This window comes from Somniosus microcephalus, chromosome 31 (genome assembly GCF_052327205.1).
Source record: "Somniosus microcephalus isolate GS21.2 chromosome 31, FLI_Smic_1.0, whole genome shotgun sequence".
In the NCBI taxonomy this organism is placed as follows: Eukaryota; Metazoa; Chordata; class Chondrichthyes; order Squaliformes; family Somniosidae; genus Somniosus; species Somniosus microcephalus.
Genome location: NC_141017.1, coordinates 8,669,495 through 8,690,702, shown reverse-complemented (window position 1 = coordinate 8,690,702; position 21,208 = coordinate 8,669,495). Strand labels below are relative to the sequence as shown.

Here is a 21,208-nt window from a genome sequence, read left to right as displayed (position 1 = left end):
GGCTGTTCTGGAACATATGGTTCATGGCTGTGCTCCCCGCCTTCATTCTCCTCACCTTCTTCATAAGCTGCAGCTTCAGCGGCAGCGGCAGCTCTCTGGCTTTGGAGAATGTGGAGACTGGCGTCCAGGTCAGCTCTCTGCTTCATCACACTAGCGTCGAGGTCAGCTCTCTGCTTCATCACACTAGTGTCGAAGTCGGCTCTCTGCTTCATCACACTAGCTTCGTTTTCAGTGAAGGACAATTGAGCCTGGGCAGCTTTTGCCTTGGCATGTGCTTTGGCGACTGCAGAAGCTGTCGATGACGACGGTCTGCTGGACCGCCGAGATGATTTAGAGGACTGTGACTTGGCATCATTTGCTCGAAGAGGCTCATGCTTCTCGGTTGGCTGGTCGACGTCCTCTATGGTATATTGTCTTCCTGAGCGTAGACTCATGGTAGCTGAGTGGTATCTTCTTGTGCTTGAGCCCGCTGTGCTGTTGTCTTTTCACTATTCTGCCCTTGCAGCGCGTTCCTATGCAGAGCTAGACAGGTAGCTAAGAACTTGATATCTTCCCATAAAAATCACAAGGCTTGACTTTTCTTGTAAACTTTACTGAAAGATTCTTATTGTGAAACTGAAATACAATACAGAAATGGAAGCACACATTAGTACACAAGCACATAACTGATAATCATACACAAATTTAGGTAAGCCTGAGCAACACAGTACATTTGGCAAGTAACTTACCAAAACACGTGGAAGCACAGCTTACTGTGAATATACATTTAGCAAACTGAAAGGCATTCTCTTACATTCACTTTAAATTAGCCCTGTACATAGTGCATCAAAATACAGCTACAAGTTAACCAGCTAGATGCAGAGAGCGAGCACTTCACGGCTAGCTGTGCAGGTTTGCTTACAGAGAAAGGTTACAAACTAAACATTTTCTGCAAAATATAGTGTACACTAATCATCTATAACATTCTCAAGTACTTACAGACAAATAGTGTCCAAGGCCGGAGCGTAACAAGAAAATAACTTCCCAGACCATGTGTCGAGTTGCAGGTCTGTGATACACAGTAGTTTACTTTACTGCACTTTACTGCGCTTTACTGCACTTGCTAGGTACCAAATATCCAATAGGTGGCGGCACACAATGGAAATCGACCCAAATTACTCAAACCCCTGAATTAACTTGAAACTAACATAAATTCCTAAAGGAAGGCAGCACACCCATTTTACTCAATCTCTCCTCATAGGACAATCCTCTCATCCCAGGAAACAGCCTCTCAGCCTGTCAAGCCCTCTAATAATTTTATACATTTCAATGAGGTCACTGAAACATATAAAAGGATGGCACCTCTGACAATGCAGCTCTCCCTCAGTGCTGTACTGGAGCATCACCCTGGATTGTGTGGTTAAATCCTGGAGTGGGGCTTGAGCCTGCTGACCGAGAGGTGAGAGTGCGATTCCTGAGCCAAGCTGACACTGGAGGTCAATCCATTGTAGCCTGTGTTCCAAAATGTTCCAAAAAATGTATCATTTTACCTAACACCATGTTTCCACTTCAGACACGTGGATGTTTAGTGAACTAAGAAACTCGCACGCTGATTTGAAGATGGAGCTTTCACAGATAAAGCATCAAGGTAGGTGTTATATTGTGTCCCATCCTGCCTGTTGTAAATATTCCACCCACCTCACCCGGTATCTCGATCAGTTTGAAATAACCTGAGCCAACACTATTTCTGTAAGTCCACTATCAGAGTTGCTGGACTTGGTGGGATTGCCTCGCATCCCCCAGCGAGAACGTTGACAGACCCTGTCGTGTTGGGAGGCACAGTTGCTGGAGGAGCGGGCACAAGGGAAAAGCCTGTGGCGCAGTCCAGGTGGCATAACAGGGGCCAGGGCAGAGGTTGGATTTACCCCAGTATTACCCTGGGGAGGGTTTAGTGAGCACATTGGGCGCGATCTGCTGGCTGCACACTTGGGCGCGCGCCCCTGAGGAAAATACCATACAGACTTGCATTGATATAGCGCCTTTCACGACCACCAGATGTCCCAAAGCACTTTACAGCCAATGAGGTACTTTTTGAAGTGTAGTCACTTTTTTGATGTAGGAAACGCGGCAGTCAATTTGTGCACAGCAAGCTCCCACCAACAACAATGTGATCATGACCAGATCATCTGTTTTAGTGATGTTGGTTGAGGGATAAATATGGGCCCCAGGACACCGGGGAGAACTCCCCTGCTCGTCTTCAAAATAGTGCCATAGGATCTTTTACGTCGCTTGAGAGGGCAGACAGGACTCAGTTTAACGTCTCATCTGAAAGACGGCACCTCTGACAGTGCAGCACTCCCTCAGTAGTTCATTGAGTGTCAGCCTAGATTTTTGTGCTCAAGCCTCTGGAGCGGGACTCTGAACCCACAATCATCTGACTCAGAGGCGAGGGTGCTACCAACTGAGCCACAGCTAACACTTAATTTACTACTTAGAATGTAATTGTTAGATTCAGCTCAAAGGATTAGTGAGCAGCGGGGGTAGTGAGTTATCGGCCCCGATAATTACAGGGAGACAGGGAGGGGGCGGGGCGGGTGCGGGGGGCGGGGGAAGGTATAGCGGGTTTCCCGGAGGTCCTGTCACATTTAACGACAAGACTCGATTTCAACTTTCGGACTCCGTTTCCTGAGTCCTGGGAAACCCGGTGTTAAATCTGAGGAATGCAGCCTCATTAAAATATTTAAATTAGGGACACGCCTTCATTAAAACCAGAATTTAAAAAAAGAATTAACCTCTCTCTATCTCCGGCATTCGGCACTCCACTGACGTCTATTATAAGCCCAATAACTCCCACAGCTAGCTGGAGTCTGCTTCTTCCCTTCCTGCGTCCTGTGAGGACTCCATCTATCTTCTCCCACTTTCTCCATCTCTGTTGACTCTGATGATTCCATCTTCCACACCAGAGCTTCTGAGACATCCGCCTTTTTCCTCAGCCCAAGATTCCTCTCTGTCATGGTTCCATTTCCTGTGCTTCTCCCTGAACCCCTCTCCCTCCTCTCACAATTGTGACAGGGTCCCCCTGTGCCTCACTGTCTGCCCCGCCAGCCTCCACATTCGCCTGATCATCTTCCACCATCTACAACATGTTCCAACCCCCAGAACATCCTCTGCTCTCCTCTCCTCCCCCTCCGCTCTGCTTCTCTCCACTCCTCTGTGCCCCACTCTCCTCCCTTCTCCTCCTGCCCTCTCCTCCTCCCCTCCCCCCTTTCCCTCTGCTCCCCTCCGCTCCCCTTCACTCCTCTACACTCCCCCTACCCTCCGCTCCCCTCCCCTCCCCCTCTGCTCCGCTTCCCTCCACTCCTCTCCTCTCCACTCTCCTCCCTTCTCCTCTGGCCCTCTCCTCCTTCTCTCCCCTCCCCTTCCTTCCTCTCTCCTCCCCTCCCCTCCACTCCCCTCCCCTTCCTTCCACTCCTCTCCACTCCGCTCTCCTCCCTTCTCCAGCCCTCTCCTCCTTTTCTCCCCTCCCCTCCGCTCCACTCCCTTCCCCTCCCCCTCCCCTTCCCTCCACTCCTCTCCACTCCACTCTCCTCCCTTCTCCTCTGGCCCTCTCCTCCTTCTCTCCCCTCCCCTTCCCTCCTCTCCCCTCCCCTCCCCTCCACTCCCCTCCCCTCCCCCTCCCCTTCCCTCCACTCCTCTCCACTCCACTCTCTCTTCTCCTCTGGCCCTCTCCTCCTTTTCTCCCCTCCCCTCCCCTTCCCTCCTCTCCCCTCCCCTCCGCTCCACTCCCTTCCCCTCTCCCTCCCCTTCCCTCCACTCCTCTCCACTCCACTCTCTCCTCCTCTGGCCCTCTCCTTCTTCTCTCCCCTCCCCTCCCCTTCCCTCCTCTCCCCTCCACTCCCCTCCTCTCCCCCTCCCCTGGGCCGAATGGCCTCCTGCTGCGCTGTGTCATTCTATGATTCTCGTGCTCTGTGTGGGTTTGGCTGGCTAGATTCTAGCAGTACCCCTGCACACACCCTGGGATCCCTGGGTCTTGACTGTTAACGATATGTGGATTTCTCAATGACTTGGCTAGCAGTCTGGGAAGCAAGGCAATATGCCCACCACCCAGCTCATCAAAATAAATCAATCTGTCCACTCTCTCCACTAAGCATTAAGAATAACCTCATGATGTTAGACTAAACCGTTCCCTCGGTCACAGTGGTGTAAAGCCCATTGCAATCTGTGGTGCAACATTTTCTATAAGTTTACCAGTAAACATGGTTATCTGGAATAAGAGTTAAGACTTTTCTCCCGTTTCAGTTACACAGATGTTCACTGAAATAAGGAACTCAAAATCGGATTCCAAGATGGAACTTTCACAGATGGAGAGTAAGAGTAAGTGTCATGAACCAGTTGGAAGATCATTCTGTCCCTCTGCTTTAAACAGAACACTCTCGTTTTTTTTTTAATGAAACACTCTCACAATGTACATGTGCACAGAGTCTAGAGCACAGAAACAGGCCATTCGGCCCAACTGGTCTGTGCCGGGGTTTGTGCTCCACATAACCCTCCGCCCACCCCTCTCCATCTCACCCCATCATCATATCCTTCTATTCCTTTCTCCCTCGTGTGTTTATCTAGCTTCCCCTTAAATGTATCTGTGCTATTCGCCTTAACCACTCCCTGTGGTAATGAGTTCCACATTCTCACCACTCTATGGGTAAAGAAGTTTCTCCTGAATTCCCTCTTGGATTTATTAGTGATTATCTTATATTTATGACCCCTAGTTCTGGTCTCCCCCACAAGTGGAAACATCTTCTCTACGTCTACCCAATCAAACTCTTTCATTATCAGGTCACCCCTCAGCCTTCTCTTTTCTCGAGCACACAGCCCCAGCCTGTTCAATCTGTCCAGATACGTATATCCTCTGTTCTGGTATTGTAATAGAGTCACCTGGTGGACATAAGAACATAAGAAATAGGAGCAGGAATAGGCCACTTGGCCCCTCGAGCCTGCTCCACCATTCAATAAGATCATGGCTGATCTTAGGCTCAAAGTCACTTCCCTGCCCGCTCCCCATAACCCTTATCTTCAACTTAAATGTATTTAATGACCCAGCCTCCACGGCTCTCTGGGGCAGAGAATTCCACAGATTTACGACCCTCTGAGAGAAGAAACTCCTCCTCATCTCAGTTCTAAAAGGGCAACCCTTTATTCTGAAACTATGCCCCCGAGTTCTAGATTTCCCCACGAGGGGAAACACCCTCTCAGCATCTACCTTGTCGAGCCCCCTCAGTATCTTATATGTTTCAATAAGATCACCTCTCATTCTTCTGAACTCCAATGAGTATAGGCCCAACCTGCTCAACCTTTCTTCATAAGTCAACCCCCTCGTCTCAGGAATCAGCCGAGTGAATCGCCTCTGAACTGCCTCCAATGCAAATATAACCTTCCTTAAATAAGGAGACCAAAACTGTATGCAGTGCAGATGTATATAATAATAAAGCCATATGTGTAGTGTCCGCGTATGAATAACACACGGACTGCAGGAGAACGGTAATAAGAGGTGTTCACTGAACAGAGGGTATGCTGGTACTGAAAGTACCTGCTACTGCTTTATATACAGGTGTGGTCACTGCCGGTACTACAGTATAAAGCAGTTCTCTCTTAAAGGTACATACACAACAATTCCTCCCCTTTTAGATAAACAGTACATAACATTCATTTAACAATTGAATAATAACTAATTACAATTACAATTTTCTTTGTACTATATACATCAGCTGAAAGTAATCATTTATAAATTCAGTCTTTGAGGAGGCTTCCTGATCCTGTCTGGATAGCGCCTTTCTCGAGTATCCTGTTCTTGCGGCGGAGTCGATTCTGGCTCATTGTCATTGGTTGGTTCGTCAGCTTCCAATACCACCGATTCTGAGGTAGACGCAATCTGTACTTCGGGTTCATCGCCAGGTGCGCATACTCGTGGTATGGATTTGACTTGTTCCTGTGACTCTAGAATCTGGTCAGCATGGCGTCTCACGATGCTCTCTCCAACGTCCACTGTGTACATTAGTGGCCCCTGCCGTGTGCATATCGTTCCTGGCTGCCATTTTTCTGTTCGGTAGTCGCGGGCCAAGACTGGTTGCCCTATCTTGAAGCTCCTGGTTGGCTTTTCGTTGATGTGCTGGAATTGCTTATTCTCAACATCTCGTCTTATGTTTGGTTTGAGCAAGTCCAGGCGACATCTTAACCCGCGGTTAAAGAACATCATGGCTGGAGCTTGGTTGGTGACTGCATGTGTCGCATTTCAGTAAGCGAACAAGAAATTATCCACCTTGTGTTGCAGTGGTATGTTGTCATTCGAAATGGCCAGATGTCATCAAAATGTCCTCCACCACCACGGAGAAAACTATTGCAGTCCTACGGCCCATCTTCGCCAGGAATGGCTTGCCAGAACAGATTTGCTCCGACAATGGACCACAGTTTGTGTCCGAGGATTTCCGGAGGTTTTTGAGGAATGTGTATCCACGGCGATTAAAAATATTGAGTCGATAAATGGACCAGCAAAATCAATGTGTACCCGTTGCCATGGAGATGAGGGCCACTCCCATGGGTGTAGCGGGGCCTGTGGTGGAGCGTTTTGGACTTTCTGGCATCCTGTGCATCTCTTGGTCATTTCCTCGATTTCTTTATTGATTCCCGGCCACCACACAAACGCTCTGGCTAGGCTCTTCATTTTTACCCCTCCCAGATGCCCCTAGAAAAAGTGACCATCTTTGCAGCCGTTGCACCGTCATCACCGGAACGCCCTTCTTTGGGTTAAAAATGGAGACAAGAGGCTGGTGATCAGTCAGTAAGGTGAATTTCTGCCCGTGCAGATAGTGATTGAACTTCTTCACCCCCCACACCAGGCTGAGGGCCTCCCTGTCAATCTGGGCGTAGTTACGCTCAGCTGATGTTAACGAGCATGACGCAAAGGCTATTGGCCTCTCTGAACCATCAAGGAATTTGTGCGACAGCACCGCTCCAATGCCGTAGGGAGACGCATCACATGCCAACCGAATCGGTAGTGATGGATTGTAGTGAGCCAATACTTCTTTTGAAGTGATTAGGCATTTACATTTCTGAAAGGCACGCTTACACTCATCACGCCATTTCCATGCTACTCCAGTTTGCAGCAGGGCGTTCAGCGGGTGCAGAATTGTAGACAAATTTGGCAAGAACTTATGGTAGTCGTTCACCAATCTGAGGAACGACCTCAGTTGTGACACATTTTCCGGTGCTGGAGCCTTGACTACTGCCTCAATCTTGTCTGGGGACTTATGTAACCCCTCTTCATCAATCACGTGGCCACAATACGAGATTTGTTTCCTGAAAAACTCGCATTTGGGGCGGTTGGCTCGTAGTCCATATTCTTGTAATCTAGTGAGCACCTGCTCCAGGTTGGCAAGGTGTTCATTGTCATTTCCGCCCGTAACCAGGATGTCGTCCAAATAACACTGGGTCCCCGAGATCCCTTGCAGGACTTGTTCCATCACCCTCTGCCAAATAGCCGGAGCTGATGCTACCCCGAATACCAGTCGGTTGTACTGGTAAAGACCTTTGTGAGTGTTTATCGTGAGGTATTTTCTAGATGATTCATCTACCTCCATTTGTAGATACGCTTGGGCCAGATCAATCTTCGTAAAGCGTTTCCCTCCAGATAGTGAGGCGAAAATATCTTCTATCCACGGAAGTGGATATTGTACTGTGTGAAGGACTGGGTTCACAGTTACCTTAAAGTCCCCACAGATGTGAACCTTCCTCGGTTCCCCAGGCATGCTGCTCAATGATTTCTTCATTACAGGAACGATGGGTGTGGCCCACTTGCTCCAGTCCACCTTGGACAGCACACCTGAATGCTCCAGGCTCTCCAGCTTTGCTTCGATGGCTGGGCGGATCGCATATGGTACCGGTCTGGCCTTAAAAAATTTTGGGTTTGCGTTATCTTCAATTTTTATCATTGCCGTTACGCCTTTTAGAGTCCCAAGTCCTTGCTGGAACACCTCTTTCACGTCAGTTAGAATTTTTGACAGTCATCCAGATGTGGCGTCGTCATCTTTTTTGTCAGCCACAGTTAGCGCCTAAATGGAATGCCAATCCAATTGTATTTTTCGGATCCATTCACGTCCCAATAATGGTGGTCCTCCATCTTGTAGTATATATAGATACAGTTCCTGTGCTTCCTTGCCGTTGTATTTAACGGGCACCCTTATTTTTCCTCTGGGGTAGACTTTTTGCCCCGTATATGTCTTCAAGACAATGGACGTATCCTTCAAGGGAATGTGTGAGAATAGCCGCTCGTAGTCTCGTCGATTCATGACTGTTAGGGCTGATTCTGTGTCCAATTCCATCTTTACTTGGGACCATGCTATCATGAGGGTGACCCAAATGGTTCGGTGATCCTCCTTTGCGATCACGTTGTGTAGCTTTAGACAACTTAGTCCCCTGCTCCCGGAGTCATTATCACTCTTCTGGTCTTCTGAACTACTGTCCGTCATCTTTTGTACTTTCTTGTACTTTTCCTTAGTAGTTCTTTTAGTGTTGGTTTTCTTTCCCGACCTGCAGACTTGTGCTATGTGTCCCATTTTTCCACATTGCCTGCATACTTTGTCCTTAGCCCAGCAATCCTTCTGGTCATGGGTTGTTCTGCCGCAGCGATAGCACTTTTCTGCTCCATATGCCATTTCATTGGTGCTATATTCTTGCGGTTTCTGTTGTATTTCCGCAGCTCCCTGTGCTGCTGCTTCGTAGGATACTGCAACGCTGAAAGCCTTTTCTAGCGTAAGGTCCTTTTCCGAAAGTAGTCGTTTCTGGGTTCCTTCACTCTGGAGCCCGCAGACAAACTTATCCCTTAAGGTAACTGCCAGTCCTGCTCCGAACTGGCAGTGTGTCGATAACTTGCGTAGTTCCGTAAGATAGTCAGCATTACTCTCGTCTTTGTGCTGGTTTCGTTTATGGAACTTGAATCTTTCTGCTATCAGCAGTGGTCTAGGGTTTAGATGTTCCTGTAAGATATTGACAATCTCTTCAAAACTTTTCTCCATTGGTTTAGCTGGGGTAATTAAATTTCGCAATAGGCCGTACGTTCTCGCGCCCATCAAATTTAATAATACCGACGCCTTCTTTTCAGCGGCCACCTCATTTGCCCTGCAGTACACTTCAATTCTTTCCACATACGTGGTCCAGTCTTCTATTTCGTTATCGAAAACAGTGATACTGCCACTCTTCGGCATCTTGGGTGGTTTAAAATGGCGCCTCCCGCGCTTTTCCTTCTTCCCCAATGAATTAAAATGGCGCCTCCCGCGCTTTTCCTTCTTCCCCCTGCTGCCAATGCTGCTCCTCACGTTTTAACAGGTAATGGCGGCGCCCCGCGGCTTTCTGCGCGTCTCTTTCCTTCCTCTTTTTTCTGTTTTTTTTCCAGTGCTGCCTGACTCTTGAGCACCGGCCGTGCCCTGTGCGCTCCACCCTCTCTCTCTCTTTTTCTTTCCGACGACGCTGCTCGGCCCCCTTACAGAGCCGCTCGCTCGAGCTCTAGCCCGCCGCAGTCCGGGAAGGGTCAGCGCACTACCTGCTACCAGCCCGATTTGCTGGGACACCTTGACTGGAGAACCAGGCCCAGCTCTCCACAGCTTCCCCTGCGATTCTCTGGACTCCGATGGATCACTGGGCGGTTGCCCACGGTCGACGCCCGTTGCTCTGGCTTTGACCTCCAAGAAGCTTCTTTCCAGGGATGAATCCCCGTGAGGTGATGCAGTACTGCAGGTGAGTTCGAACCTGCTCGTCGCCACTGTAGTGTATCAATAACACACGGACTGCAGGAGAACGGTAATAAGAGGTGTTTACTGAACAGAGGGTATGCTGGAACTGAAAGTACAGAAGCCTGCTACTGCTTTATATACAGGTGTGGTCACTGCCGGTACTACAGTATAAAGCAGTTCTCTCTTAAAGGTACATACACAACAATATGCAGTACAGTTCTTACCGGAAGCCATGTTGTGCTGTTGTGTATATATGCTGTATCCCAAGATATCACAGAATTGCCGATGAGGATGTGATTGCGGATTCCCTAGCTGAAATTTTTGTTGGAGGATAATCCTGCCAACCGATGGAGGGACTGTTAGAGGTTCTTCATTTTACAGAAAAACTTAAAAATCCCGGGCGGTAAATTTCGAGCACACATGGCTGAACTGTTGACGTTGCCAGAGTCCAGATGGCCGCGCCTATGGGAATAATAGGGCACTTGGGTAAGTTCCATTGTGACTGAGAGACTTTCGGAGCGTATGTGGGGCGGCTAGAAATGTTTTTCACCGTGAATAGTATCATTGAAGTCCCCGATGATGTAAACCGTAACCGGGCGGTTTTAGAAATAAAACGGGCTATTTTTTTGACTGAAGCAGGCCCCGAGGCGTACGAAACCCTGGAAAAGGTGCTTGTTCCCACCAAGCCGAAGGACACGCCACTGAAGGAGATCCTAACCAAGTTCGAACAGCACTACAGTCCCGAGCCCCTGGAAATTGCTGCAAGTTATCGTTTTGGAACACATGATCAATTAAATGACAAGGGTATCAGTGAGAACATTGTAGCTTTAAAAAAGCCGTCCATTCACTGTCATTTCAGAAACTTTCAGGACCGAGCTTTGCATGACCACTTTGTTTGTAGGTTGAAAAATGAACGTATTTGAAGTAAATTGTTGACAACCCCTAACTTGACTTTTGCCTTAGCTTGTCAGACAGCTATGTCGATGGATATGGCCGACCGATACTCCCGAGAATTCGCACCATTTCCAGTCGTCAGACAACTGAGGTGAATCGGCTGCAGGCTAAAAGTAAAAGGCAGTTGGGCCCCAAGGCCTCAGCAACTGGCCAAGGTAACAGTGCATTGAAGTCGTGCTATCGGTGCCTGGGACAACACTCGGACCTCACCGTCCTTGGCCTCTTGTACTGTTCCACGGAAGCTCAACGTAAACTCGAGGAACAGCACCTCATCTTCCGATTAGGCACTTTACAGCCTTCCGGTCTCAATATCGAGTTCAACAATTTCAGATCATAACCTCGGCCCCTATTTCATTTCTACTTATATTTTTCCACTCCTTTCCTCTCCCCCCCCCTTTCCTTTTGTTTCTCTCTCACACCTGGCAGCTATCTTTTGCCCTGCCAGTGCACTTTACACCTAATCCCAGCATATTACCATCTCGTCTAGCTTCTAATCTCTTTTACTTCTTTTGGTTCTTTTATTCTTTTGTCCGATCGCAGCCCTGCCTTTGATCTAGTTCCTTTTCTCTCCAGTTTTGAAGAAGGGTCAAACCCGAAACGTCAACTCAAATTTCTCTCCACGGATGTTGCCTGACCTGCTGAGTTTTTCCAGCATTTTCTGTTGTTACATCGCTCAAAGCTGTCCATATGTGAAGGCAGAGTGTTTCTACTGCAAGTAAACTGGGCGTCTTGCGAAGGCGTGCCGACAGAAGAGTAAACCGACTGGCAATGCTAGAAGTAGAAATTGCCAGACACTACATACCGTTGAAGAGAAGCAGCAGGACGAGGAGTTTCTGGAGATTCAGGAGCACAGAGCTATCTAACAGCGATTCGTGAGGTATCATCATCCAAGTAGATGTCGCAGGAACCAGGATACCCATGGAAATCAACAATGGTGCATCCATGAGCATAGTACTGGAATCACGATATTGCGACAAGTTGTGTGATTATCGACGAGAGAACTCGAAGGTAGAGCTGCGAGGCTACTCAGGGGAGCAAATCCCTGTAGTAGGAAGTGTCACCATACCAGTGAAATACAAGGATCCATGTCAGAGCTTGCCTCTCACAGTAGTGGCAGGAGACAAGCCTGCCTTGATAGGTAGAAATTGGTTGGGATCACTGAAGCTGGATTGGAATTAGATTTTTCGTGTGAAAGTGAAATTTGCATCGAAAGATGATGTCATCAAGCAGTATCCGAAGGTGTTCAGCGAAACGGGCAGTCCGATCCAAGACTTGTTCACAATGCTGGTAGGCGGCCAGATCTTTTCGAAGTTAGATCTAACAAACGCCTGCCTACAACTTGAGTTAGCTGAAGAGTCCAAGTCATGCTTGACTATAAATACACCGCGAGGCCTATATCAGTTCAATAGGCTACCATTTGGAGTGTCTTCTGCCCCCGACATATTCCAGGGGGTGATGAACCAAATTTTGCAAGGGATTGAAGGGGTAGTGTTTTATTTGGATGACATACTCATTTCAGCACCAAACAGGCAAATCCATGATGAGGTGCTGAATGAAGTGCTCAAACGGCTAGAGAAGCACAGAGTACGAGTGACAGCTCACAAGTGTGAGTTGTTTCAAAACTCAGTGGATTACTTAGGGCACAGAGTAGACAATGATGGTTTACATCCAACCAAGGGAAAGCTGGATGCAATCAGAAATGCACCCACTCCCAAGAACGTCTCTGAACTTCAATCATTTTTGGGTATTTTCAATTATTACAGAAAGTTTCTCCCAAACTTGGCTACATTGTTACATCCACTGAATAAGCTGTTGAGAAAACAGGTCCCTTGGCAGTGGTCAAAAGACTGTAGAAGCCAGTTAGTAGAGCGTACCATGTTAGTTCACGATGATGCATCTAAGGAGATCAAGCTAGCGTGTGATATTGGGTCAAAAGATCAGGATAATGAAACAGTTTGGGTGGAGATAAGGAATAATAAGGGGGAAAAAACACTAGTGGGCATAGTCTATAGGCCTCCGAACAGTTGCAACTCTGTTGGACGGAGTATCAATCAGGAAATAGTTGAGGCTTGTAATAAGGGAACATCTATAATTATGGGGGATTTTAACTATCATATTAATTGGACAAATCAAATTGGGCAGGGCTGCCTTGAGGATGAGTTCATTGAGTGTATTAGGGATGGGTTTCTTGAGCAGTATGTAACTGAACCGACCAGGGGGCAAGCAACCTTAGATCTGGTCCTGTGTAACGAGACAGGATTAATTAAAAATGTCCTAGTAAAGGATCTCCTTGGAATGAGTGACCATAACATGGTTGAATTCCACATTCAATTAGAGGGTGAGAAGGTTGGATCGCAAACAAGCGTGCTAAGCTTGAATAAAGGAGACTATGAAGGTATGAGAGCGGAATTGAGTAGAGTGGATTGGGAAAATAGATTAAAGGGTAAGACGGTACATGATCAGTGGTGTCCATTTAAGGAGTTATTTTACAACTTCCAATAAAAATATATTCCACTGAAAAGAAAAGGGTGTAAAAGAAAAGACAGCCATCCGTGGCTAAGTAAAGAAATTAAGGATAGTATTCGACTAAAAACAAGGGCATATAAGGTAGCCAAATCTAGTGGGAGGATAGAGGATTGGGAAAACTTTAAAAGACAGCAAAAAATAACAAAAAGATTGATTAAGAAAGGGAAGATAGATTATGAAAGTAAATTAGCAAAAAATATAAAAACAGATAGTAAGAGTTTTTATAGTTATATAAAAAGAAAAAGGGTGGCTAAAGTAAATGTTGGTCCCTTAGAGGATGAGACCGGGAAATTAATGGTGGGAAATATGGAGATGGCAAAAACACTGAATGAATATTTTGTATCAGTCTTTACAGTAGAGGACACTAAGAATATCCCAGCACTGGCCAAACAGGGGGCTATAGGGGGGGAGGAGCTAAACACGATCAAAATCACTAAGGAAGTGGTACTCGGTAAAATAATGGGACTCAAGGCGGATAAATCACCTGGACCTGATGGCTTACATCCTAGGGTCTTGAGGGAAGTGGCGGTAGGGATTGTGGATGCATTGGTAATAATTTTCCAAAACTCCCTGGACTCAGCAAAGGTCCCGGCAGACTGGAAAACTGCTAATGTAACACCCTTATTTAAAAAGGGCAGTAGACAGAAGGCTGGAAACTATAAACCGGTTAGCCTAACATCTGTGGTAGGTAAAATTTTGGAGACCATTGTTAAGGAGACAGTAACAGGACATTTGGATAATCATAATTTAATAGGACAAAGTCAGCATGGTTTTATGAAGGGGAAGTCATGTTTGACAAATTTGCTGGAGTTCTTTGAGGAAGTAACATATAGGGTGGATAAAGGGGAACCAGTGGACGTAGTGTATTTAGACTTCCAAAAGGCATTTGACAAGGTGCCACACAAAAGATTATTGCTTAAGATAAAAAATCACGGAATTGGGGGTAATATTCTGGCATGGATAGAGGATTGGCTATCTAACAGAAGGCAGAGAGTTGGGATAAATGGTTCATTCTCAGACTGGCAATCAGTAACTGGTGGTGTTCCGCAGGCGTCAGTGCTGGGTCCCCAACTCTTTACAATCTATATTAACGATTTGGAGGAGGGGACCGAGTGTAACACGTCAAAGTTTGCAGATGATACTAAGATGGGAGGGAAAGTAGTGAGTGAGGAGGACATAAAAAACCTGCAAGGGGACATAGACAGGCTAAGTAAGTGGGCAGAGATTTGGCAGATAGAATACAATACTGGAAAGTGTGAGGTTATGCACTTTGGCAGGAAAAATCGTAGAGCAAGTTATTATCTTAATGGCAAGAAACTGGAAAGTACTGAAGTACAAAGGGATCTGGGGGTCCTGGTGCACGAAACTCAAAAGGTTAGTATGCAGGTGCAGCGAGTGATTAAGAAGGCCAATGGAATGTTGGCTTTCATTGCTAGGGGGATAGAATATAAAAATAGGGAGGTATTGCTTCCGTTGTACAAGGTATTGGTGAGACCGCACCTGGAATACTGCATACAGTTTTGGTGTCCATACTTAAGAAAAGACATACTTGCTCTCGAGTCAGTACAAAGAAGGTTCACTCGGTTAATCCCGGGGATAAGGGGATGGACATATGAGGAGTGGTTGAGTAGATTGGGACTCTACTCATTGGAGTTCAGAAGAATGAGAAGCGATCTTATTGAAACATATAAGATTGTGAAGGGGTTGGATCGGGTGGATGCGGGGAGGATGTTCCCGATGATGGGTGAAACTAGAACTAGGGGGCATAGTCTTAGAATAAGGCGCTGCTCTTTCAAAACTGAGATGAGGAGGAACTACTTCACTCAGAGGGTGGTAGGTCCATGGAATATGCTGCCCCAAAAAGCTGTAGAAGCTACATCATTACATAAATTTAAAACAGAAATAGACAGTTTCCTAGAAGTAAAGGGAATTAAGGGTTACGGGGAGCGGGCAGGAATTTGGACATGAGTCTAGGTTCGGATCGGACATGGCCCTGTGGGTAGCGGAGCGGGCCCAGGGGCCGTGTAGCCTGATCCTGCTCCTATTTCATGTGTCTAATTCTGTTAGATTCAGGAGATGGTTCTGTGATAGTAGATTGGCGGTTAGGATCAGATCAGCCATGATCTTATTGAATGGCGGAGCAGGCTCGAGGGGCCGATTGGCCTACTCCTGCTCCTATTTCTTATGTTCTTATGATACCTCGCCGTACGGAGTTGGGGCAGTGATCTCTCATGTACTAGATAGTGGGGAGGAAGACCAATTGCTTTTCCTTCACACACTCTCAGTGCCAATGAGCAGAATTATGCACAGATCGAAAGGAAAGCTTTGTCATTGATTTTTGGGGTCAAGAAGTTTCACAAATACTTGTTTGGTCATAAGTTTACCATAGTTACTGACCATAAGCCCCTGACAGCAATCCTCCATCCAAAGTCCCCAGTTCCAACCTTAGCTGTTGCCCGAATGCAGAGATGGGCTTTGATTTTGTCAGTGTATACGTATGACATTGATTACAGACGATCAGCTGATCACAGTAATGCTGATGCTATGTCCACGTTGCCATCCCAAGTTACACCCAATAAGGAAGAAGTGTTCTATTTCTCAGACATCGATGAGCTGCCAGTCAAAGCTGAAGAGATTGGTAGGACAACCAAACGTGATCCAATTATGTCAAAGGTGTATGATTACATAGCAAATGGATGGCCAAACCAGGTATCAGAGGAAGATATCCATCCATACTTTGTTCATAGGAATGAATTGTCAAGATTTTTGAACGATAAGGGAGTCAAGGGTTATGGGGAGCGTGCAGGGAAGTGGAGTTGAGGCCCAGGTTAGATCAGCCATGATCTTATTGAATGGCGGAGCAGGCTCGAGGGGTCAAATGACCTCCTCCTGCTCTTATGGCTTATGTTCTTATGTCAGTGGATAAAGATTGTATCATGTGGGGAGCAAGAGTAGTTATAACAAGTAGGTTCAGGTTCTAAATTGTTAGATCACCTTCATGACCAGCATATGGGAATGTGCTTGACCAAGAGCTTTGCACGCGGTTATTTATGGTGGCCAGGTTTAGATAAAGAGATAACGTGCATAGTCAGTCAGTGTACAACATGTCAATCGGTGAGCAAGAAACCACCATCAGTACCATTACAGCCGTGGAAATGGTCTCCCAGAGTGTGGCAAAGGTTACATGTCGATTTTGCTGAGCTAGAAGGACAGCAATTGCTCATAGTGATAGATAGTCACTCGAAGTGGGTAGAGGTGTTTCCGATGCGGATAACAACAACAAGCAAAACACTAGACAATTTGCGAAGATTGTTTTCTTCATACGGCCTCCCAGAAGAAATTGTGTCTGATTTTGTTCAGAAGAGCTCATACAGGTCATGAGCAGAAACGGTGTGAAACATACCAAAGTTCCACCGTACCACCCTGCTTCAAATGGTGCAGCAGAGCGCACAGTACAAATTGTCAAACGTGCCCTCATCAAGCAAATGTTGGATCCAAATTCAAAGAAACATCAGTTGTCGTTGGACAACAAACTGGCAAATTTTCTGATTACCTATCGGAATGCTCCTCATACCAGTACCGGTGGAAAACCAGCAGAGTTGTTTCTCAAATGACAGCCATGAACCAGGTTCTCGTTGTTAAAGCTAAACTTGGCACAATCCGTAGAAGAGAAACAATCAAGGCAGAAAGAGAGTCATGATAAAGGTAGAGTTAGAGAGAGAAGTGTGAAGTTGAACCAGAATGTTAGAGTGAAGAACCATCACCATAACTGCTTAAAGTGGTTACCAGGAAGAATAGTGAAGATATGTGGCCTTCGTACATATTTGGTCAAGATGTTTGATCGTGGAAAGGTTAGGTTTGTTCACATTGATCATATCTTACCTACAGATGTGGAAGGAGTTGAAAGCTGGGATGATTCAATTTATTCTGATGAGTCAGATAGTCTTGTTACAAGTAGCGTACTAGTAGCAAATCCTACATCAGATGTACCAGAAACAAGTCCAAGACAAAGTCAGAATTCAAGTCTGAGGCCGAGTCAGGCAGACAAACAGTCTGAAAGTGTAGAGAGTCCAAATGTAGATCATGGTCAGCCCTTGGAGAAAAATTCTCCACAGGCTCAGCCTAGAATGAGTCAAAGTCCTACAACAAGGTCCGAAAGTTCTGTTCAAGAAAGAAGGTATCTTCTTCAAAACAGAAAACCAGTGGTTAAGTTTAATCTGTAAATATGTAAAATAAGTTCATATTTTTTTTTGTGTTACAGAATTCTATAGTAGAATCGGGAAACATAAATTGAGAAATGTATACCAAGACTTGTGTATACCATGCAAGTCATGTACAATGATTAGTTGCTATGATTAATTTCTTCAGTAAGGAGGGAGAAGTGTAATAGAGCCACCTGGTGGACGGCTGATGTATATAATAATAAAGCCATGTGTAATGTTGTGTCCGTGTGTTAATAGAGACACTGAAGGCAGGAGTTAGTTTCACAGGTGTTTACTGAACAAAGTCTGGAGGTGAACTAACTGATACAACACAATATACAGGCTTATATAGCCCGAGTGGCCATTACCGGCATTACAGTACACATGGGGCTCTTAAAGGCACATACACTACAATTCCTCCCCTTTTAGCCAACCAGTACATAATATTTTAAGTAATCATTAATTACATGTTACAAGAACAATAATCTACACATTGCTGCAGTTAATCAATTATAAGTCAGTCTCTCTGGAGGCTTCCTGACTCGGTCCGGATAACGCCTCGGTGGTGTTGTAGTTTCTGGTGGTGTAGTAGGTTCTTTTGGCAAGGTCGATTCGGCTTGAATGCCAGTGTCGGGTTCATCTGGTTCCAGTATCACCGGATCGGAGGTAGATACTATGGGTATCTCTACTTCATCATTAGGCGTATAGAGTTGTGGTGTAGGTTGTCCCTTTTCGGATGACTCTATGATCTGGTCAGCATGGCGCCTTATTATGCTTTCTCCAATGTCCACGGTATACATCAGCGGTCCTAGTCGTGTGCAAATAGTTCCAGGCTGCCATTTCTCGGTACGGTAGTCCCGGGCCAAAACCTGTTGACCTATCTGGAAGGTTCTAGTTGGCCTTTCATTCATGCCTTGAAATTGCTGGTTCTCCACGTCCCTTCTGATGTTTGGCTTGATCAAATCCAGCCGGCATCTTAGGCTTCTTTTGAAGAACATCATGGCGGGAGTTTGGTTTGTAACCATATGTATGGCATTCCTGTATGCAAACAAGAAGTTAGCTACCTTATGCTGAAGTTTTATGTCTTCATTACCCATGGCCTTTATGGCCTTCTTGAAGGTCTGGACAAACCTTTCAGCCAATCCATTGGTGGCGGGATGGTATGGGGTGGACGTGTAGTGCTTAACCCCATTGTTTTTTAAGAACTTCCTGAATTCTTCGGACACAAATTGCGGTCCATTATCAGAACAGATCTGTTCAGGCAGCCCATTCCTGGCAAATATGGTCCTTAATACTGTGATGGTTTTTTCTGTGGTGGTGGAGGACATCTTTATTACCTCCGGCCACTTGGAGTGTGCATCAACCGCGATTAAGAACATTGAGTCCATAAATGGACCAGCAAAGTCGATGTGTACCCTTTGCCATGGAGATGAGGGCCACTCTAATGGATGTAGAGGGGCTTGTGGTGGAGCGTTTTGGACTTTCTGGCATCCTAGGCAGCTCTTGGTCATTTCTTCGATGTCTCCATCGATACCTGGCCACCATACAAACGCCCTGGCTAGGTTCTTCATTTTCACTCCACCCAGATGCCCCTCGTGAAGCTCCTTTAGCACTTTATCCTGGAGTTTGGGTGGAATCACCACTCTGGATCCACACATCAAGGTTCCTCGGCACACTGACAGCTGTTCTCTTCTTTGCGAGAATGCTGGCAACAGTGGTTCGCCATGTGCTGGTCATCCCTTCACCGTTAAATCGTAGACCCGTGAGAGAGCCGGGTCATTTCTCGTTTCCCTTTCAATGGCAGAATTTGTTACTGGTAGACATTCCACTATGGTAGAGTGGAACATCTCCACTGGGTCTACTGTAGGTGCCTCTTCTACCGTTGGCAATGGTAGGCACGATAAACCGTCAGCATTTCCATGCTGTTTTGATCCTTTGTATTCTATGTCATATTGGTGTGCCCCTAGAAAAAGGGACCACCTCTGTAGCCTTTGCGCTGTCATAATGGGAGCACCCTTTTTAGGGTTGAATATGGAGATGAGGGGTTGATGGTCAGTCAACAAGGTAAATTTTTGTCCGTGTAGGTAATGGTTGAATTTCTTCACTCCCCATACCAGGCTGAGTGCTTCCCTGTCGATTTGGGCATAGTTACGCTCAGCTGAGTTCAATGAGCGTGACGCAAAAGCTATTGGCCGTTCTGAGCCATCAGGGAATCTATGCGATAATACCGCTCCTACGCCGTAAGGGGATGCATCGCACGCCAGTCTGATTGGCAGTGATGGGTTGTAATGAGCCAAAACTTCCTTGGACGTGATCAAGCTTTTACATTTATGGAAGGCACGTTTACAGTCCTCGCTCCATTCCCAAATTACTCCCGTTTGTAGCAGTTCGTTAAGAGGGTGCAGAACAGTTGACAAGTTTGGTAAAAATTTATGGTAGTAATTTATCAATCCCAGGAACGACCTTAATTGTGAGACATTTTCAGGTGCTGGTGCTTTTATGACTGCTTCAATTTTCTCAGGGGACTTATGCAGCCCTTCTTCATTAATTATGTGGCCACAATATGATATTTGTTTCTGGAAAAATTTGCACTTGGGGCGGTTTGCTCGTAGGCCCCGTTCTCTCAGCCTAGTGAGCACCTTCTCCAAATTGGCAAGGTGTTCGTTGTCATTTTCGCCTGTTACAAGGATGTCGTCTAGGTAGCATTGAGTCCCTGGAATCCCTTGGAGGACTTGCTCCATAGCTCTTTGCCAGATAGCTGGAGCTGATGCTACTCTGAAAACCAGTCGATTGTACTGGTACAGGCCTTTGTGTGTATTTATCGTGAGATACTTTTTAGAGGCCTCTTCAACCTCCATCTGTAGATATGCCTGTGCCAAGTCAATTTTGGTGAAACGTTTCCCTCCGGATAGTGAGGCGAAAATATCTTCTATCCTCGGAAGAGGATACTGTACAGTGTGAAGGACCGGGTTTACAGTCACCTTGAAGTCTCCACAGATGCAAATTTTTCTCTGTTCATCAGATTTATCATTATTCAACGTTTTCTTCATGACCGGGACAATGGGTGTTGCCCACTCGCTCCAATCTATCTTGGATAATACGCCTGCCTTTTCCAAATTCTCCAGCTCTGCCTCGACTGCTGGACGAATTGCTTATGGCACCGGCCTTGCCTTAAAAAACTTGGGAATTGCCGCATCTTCCACTTTTATTGAGGCGGTGATGCCTTTCAAGGTTCCTAGTTTCTCTTGAAACACTTCCTTGGCGTTGGCCAAGATGTCTTTTAATCGTTCAGGTATGACGTCATCATCATTTTTTTTCTTACTGGTCACCGTCAGCGCCTGAATGGAGTGCCAGTCTAAACGTATCTTCCTAATCCATTCATGTCCCAACAGCAGTGGACCACCATCTTGTAGAACGTATAAATACAACTTCTGTATTTCCTTGCCGTTGTATACAACAGGCACCCTTATTTTTCCTTTGGGGTATACTTTCTGCCCCGTATATGTTTTCAAGATAATGGATGTGTCTTTTAAAGGTATATGCGGAAATAGCCGCGCATAATCCCGTCGATTTATGACGGTCAGAGCTGATCCTGTATCTAGCTCCATTTTAACTGGGGACCCTGCTATCGTGAGGGTAACCCAAATGGTCTGGTAATCTCCTTTGGCAATTACATTATGTAATTTGAGACAGCTTAGTCTCTTGTTTCCGGAGTCGCTATCGCTCTTCTGGTCTTCGGAGCTACTGTCCGTCATCATTTGTACCTTT

General features: G+C 46.2%; 1 protein-coding gene across 1 annotated transcript in view; it reads left to right on the top strand.

Annotated features, from left to right (window-relative positions):
- The window catches only part of LOC147097562 (uncharacterized), a 62,019-nt gene that overhangs the window by 24,493 nt on the left and 16,318 nt on the right, over positions 1-21,208 (top strand). The window contains exons 5-6 of the mRNA XM_085971404.1: positions 1,553-1,627; positions 4,279-4,353. Coding sequence (XP_085827530.1) covers positions 1,553-1,627; positions 4,279-4,353 — 150 coding nt within the window. The remainder of the gene's footprint in view (positions 1-1,552; positions 1,628-4,278; positions 4,354-21,208) is intronic.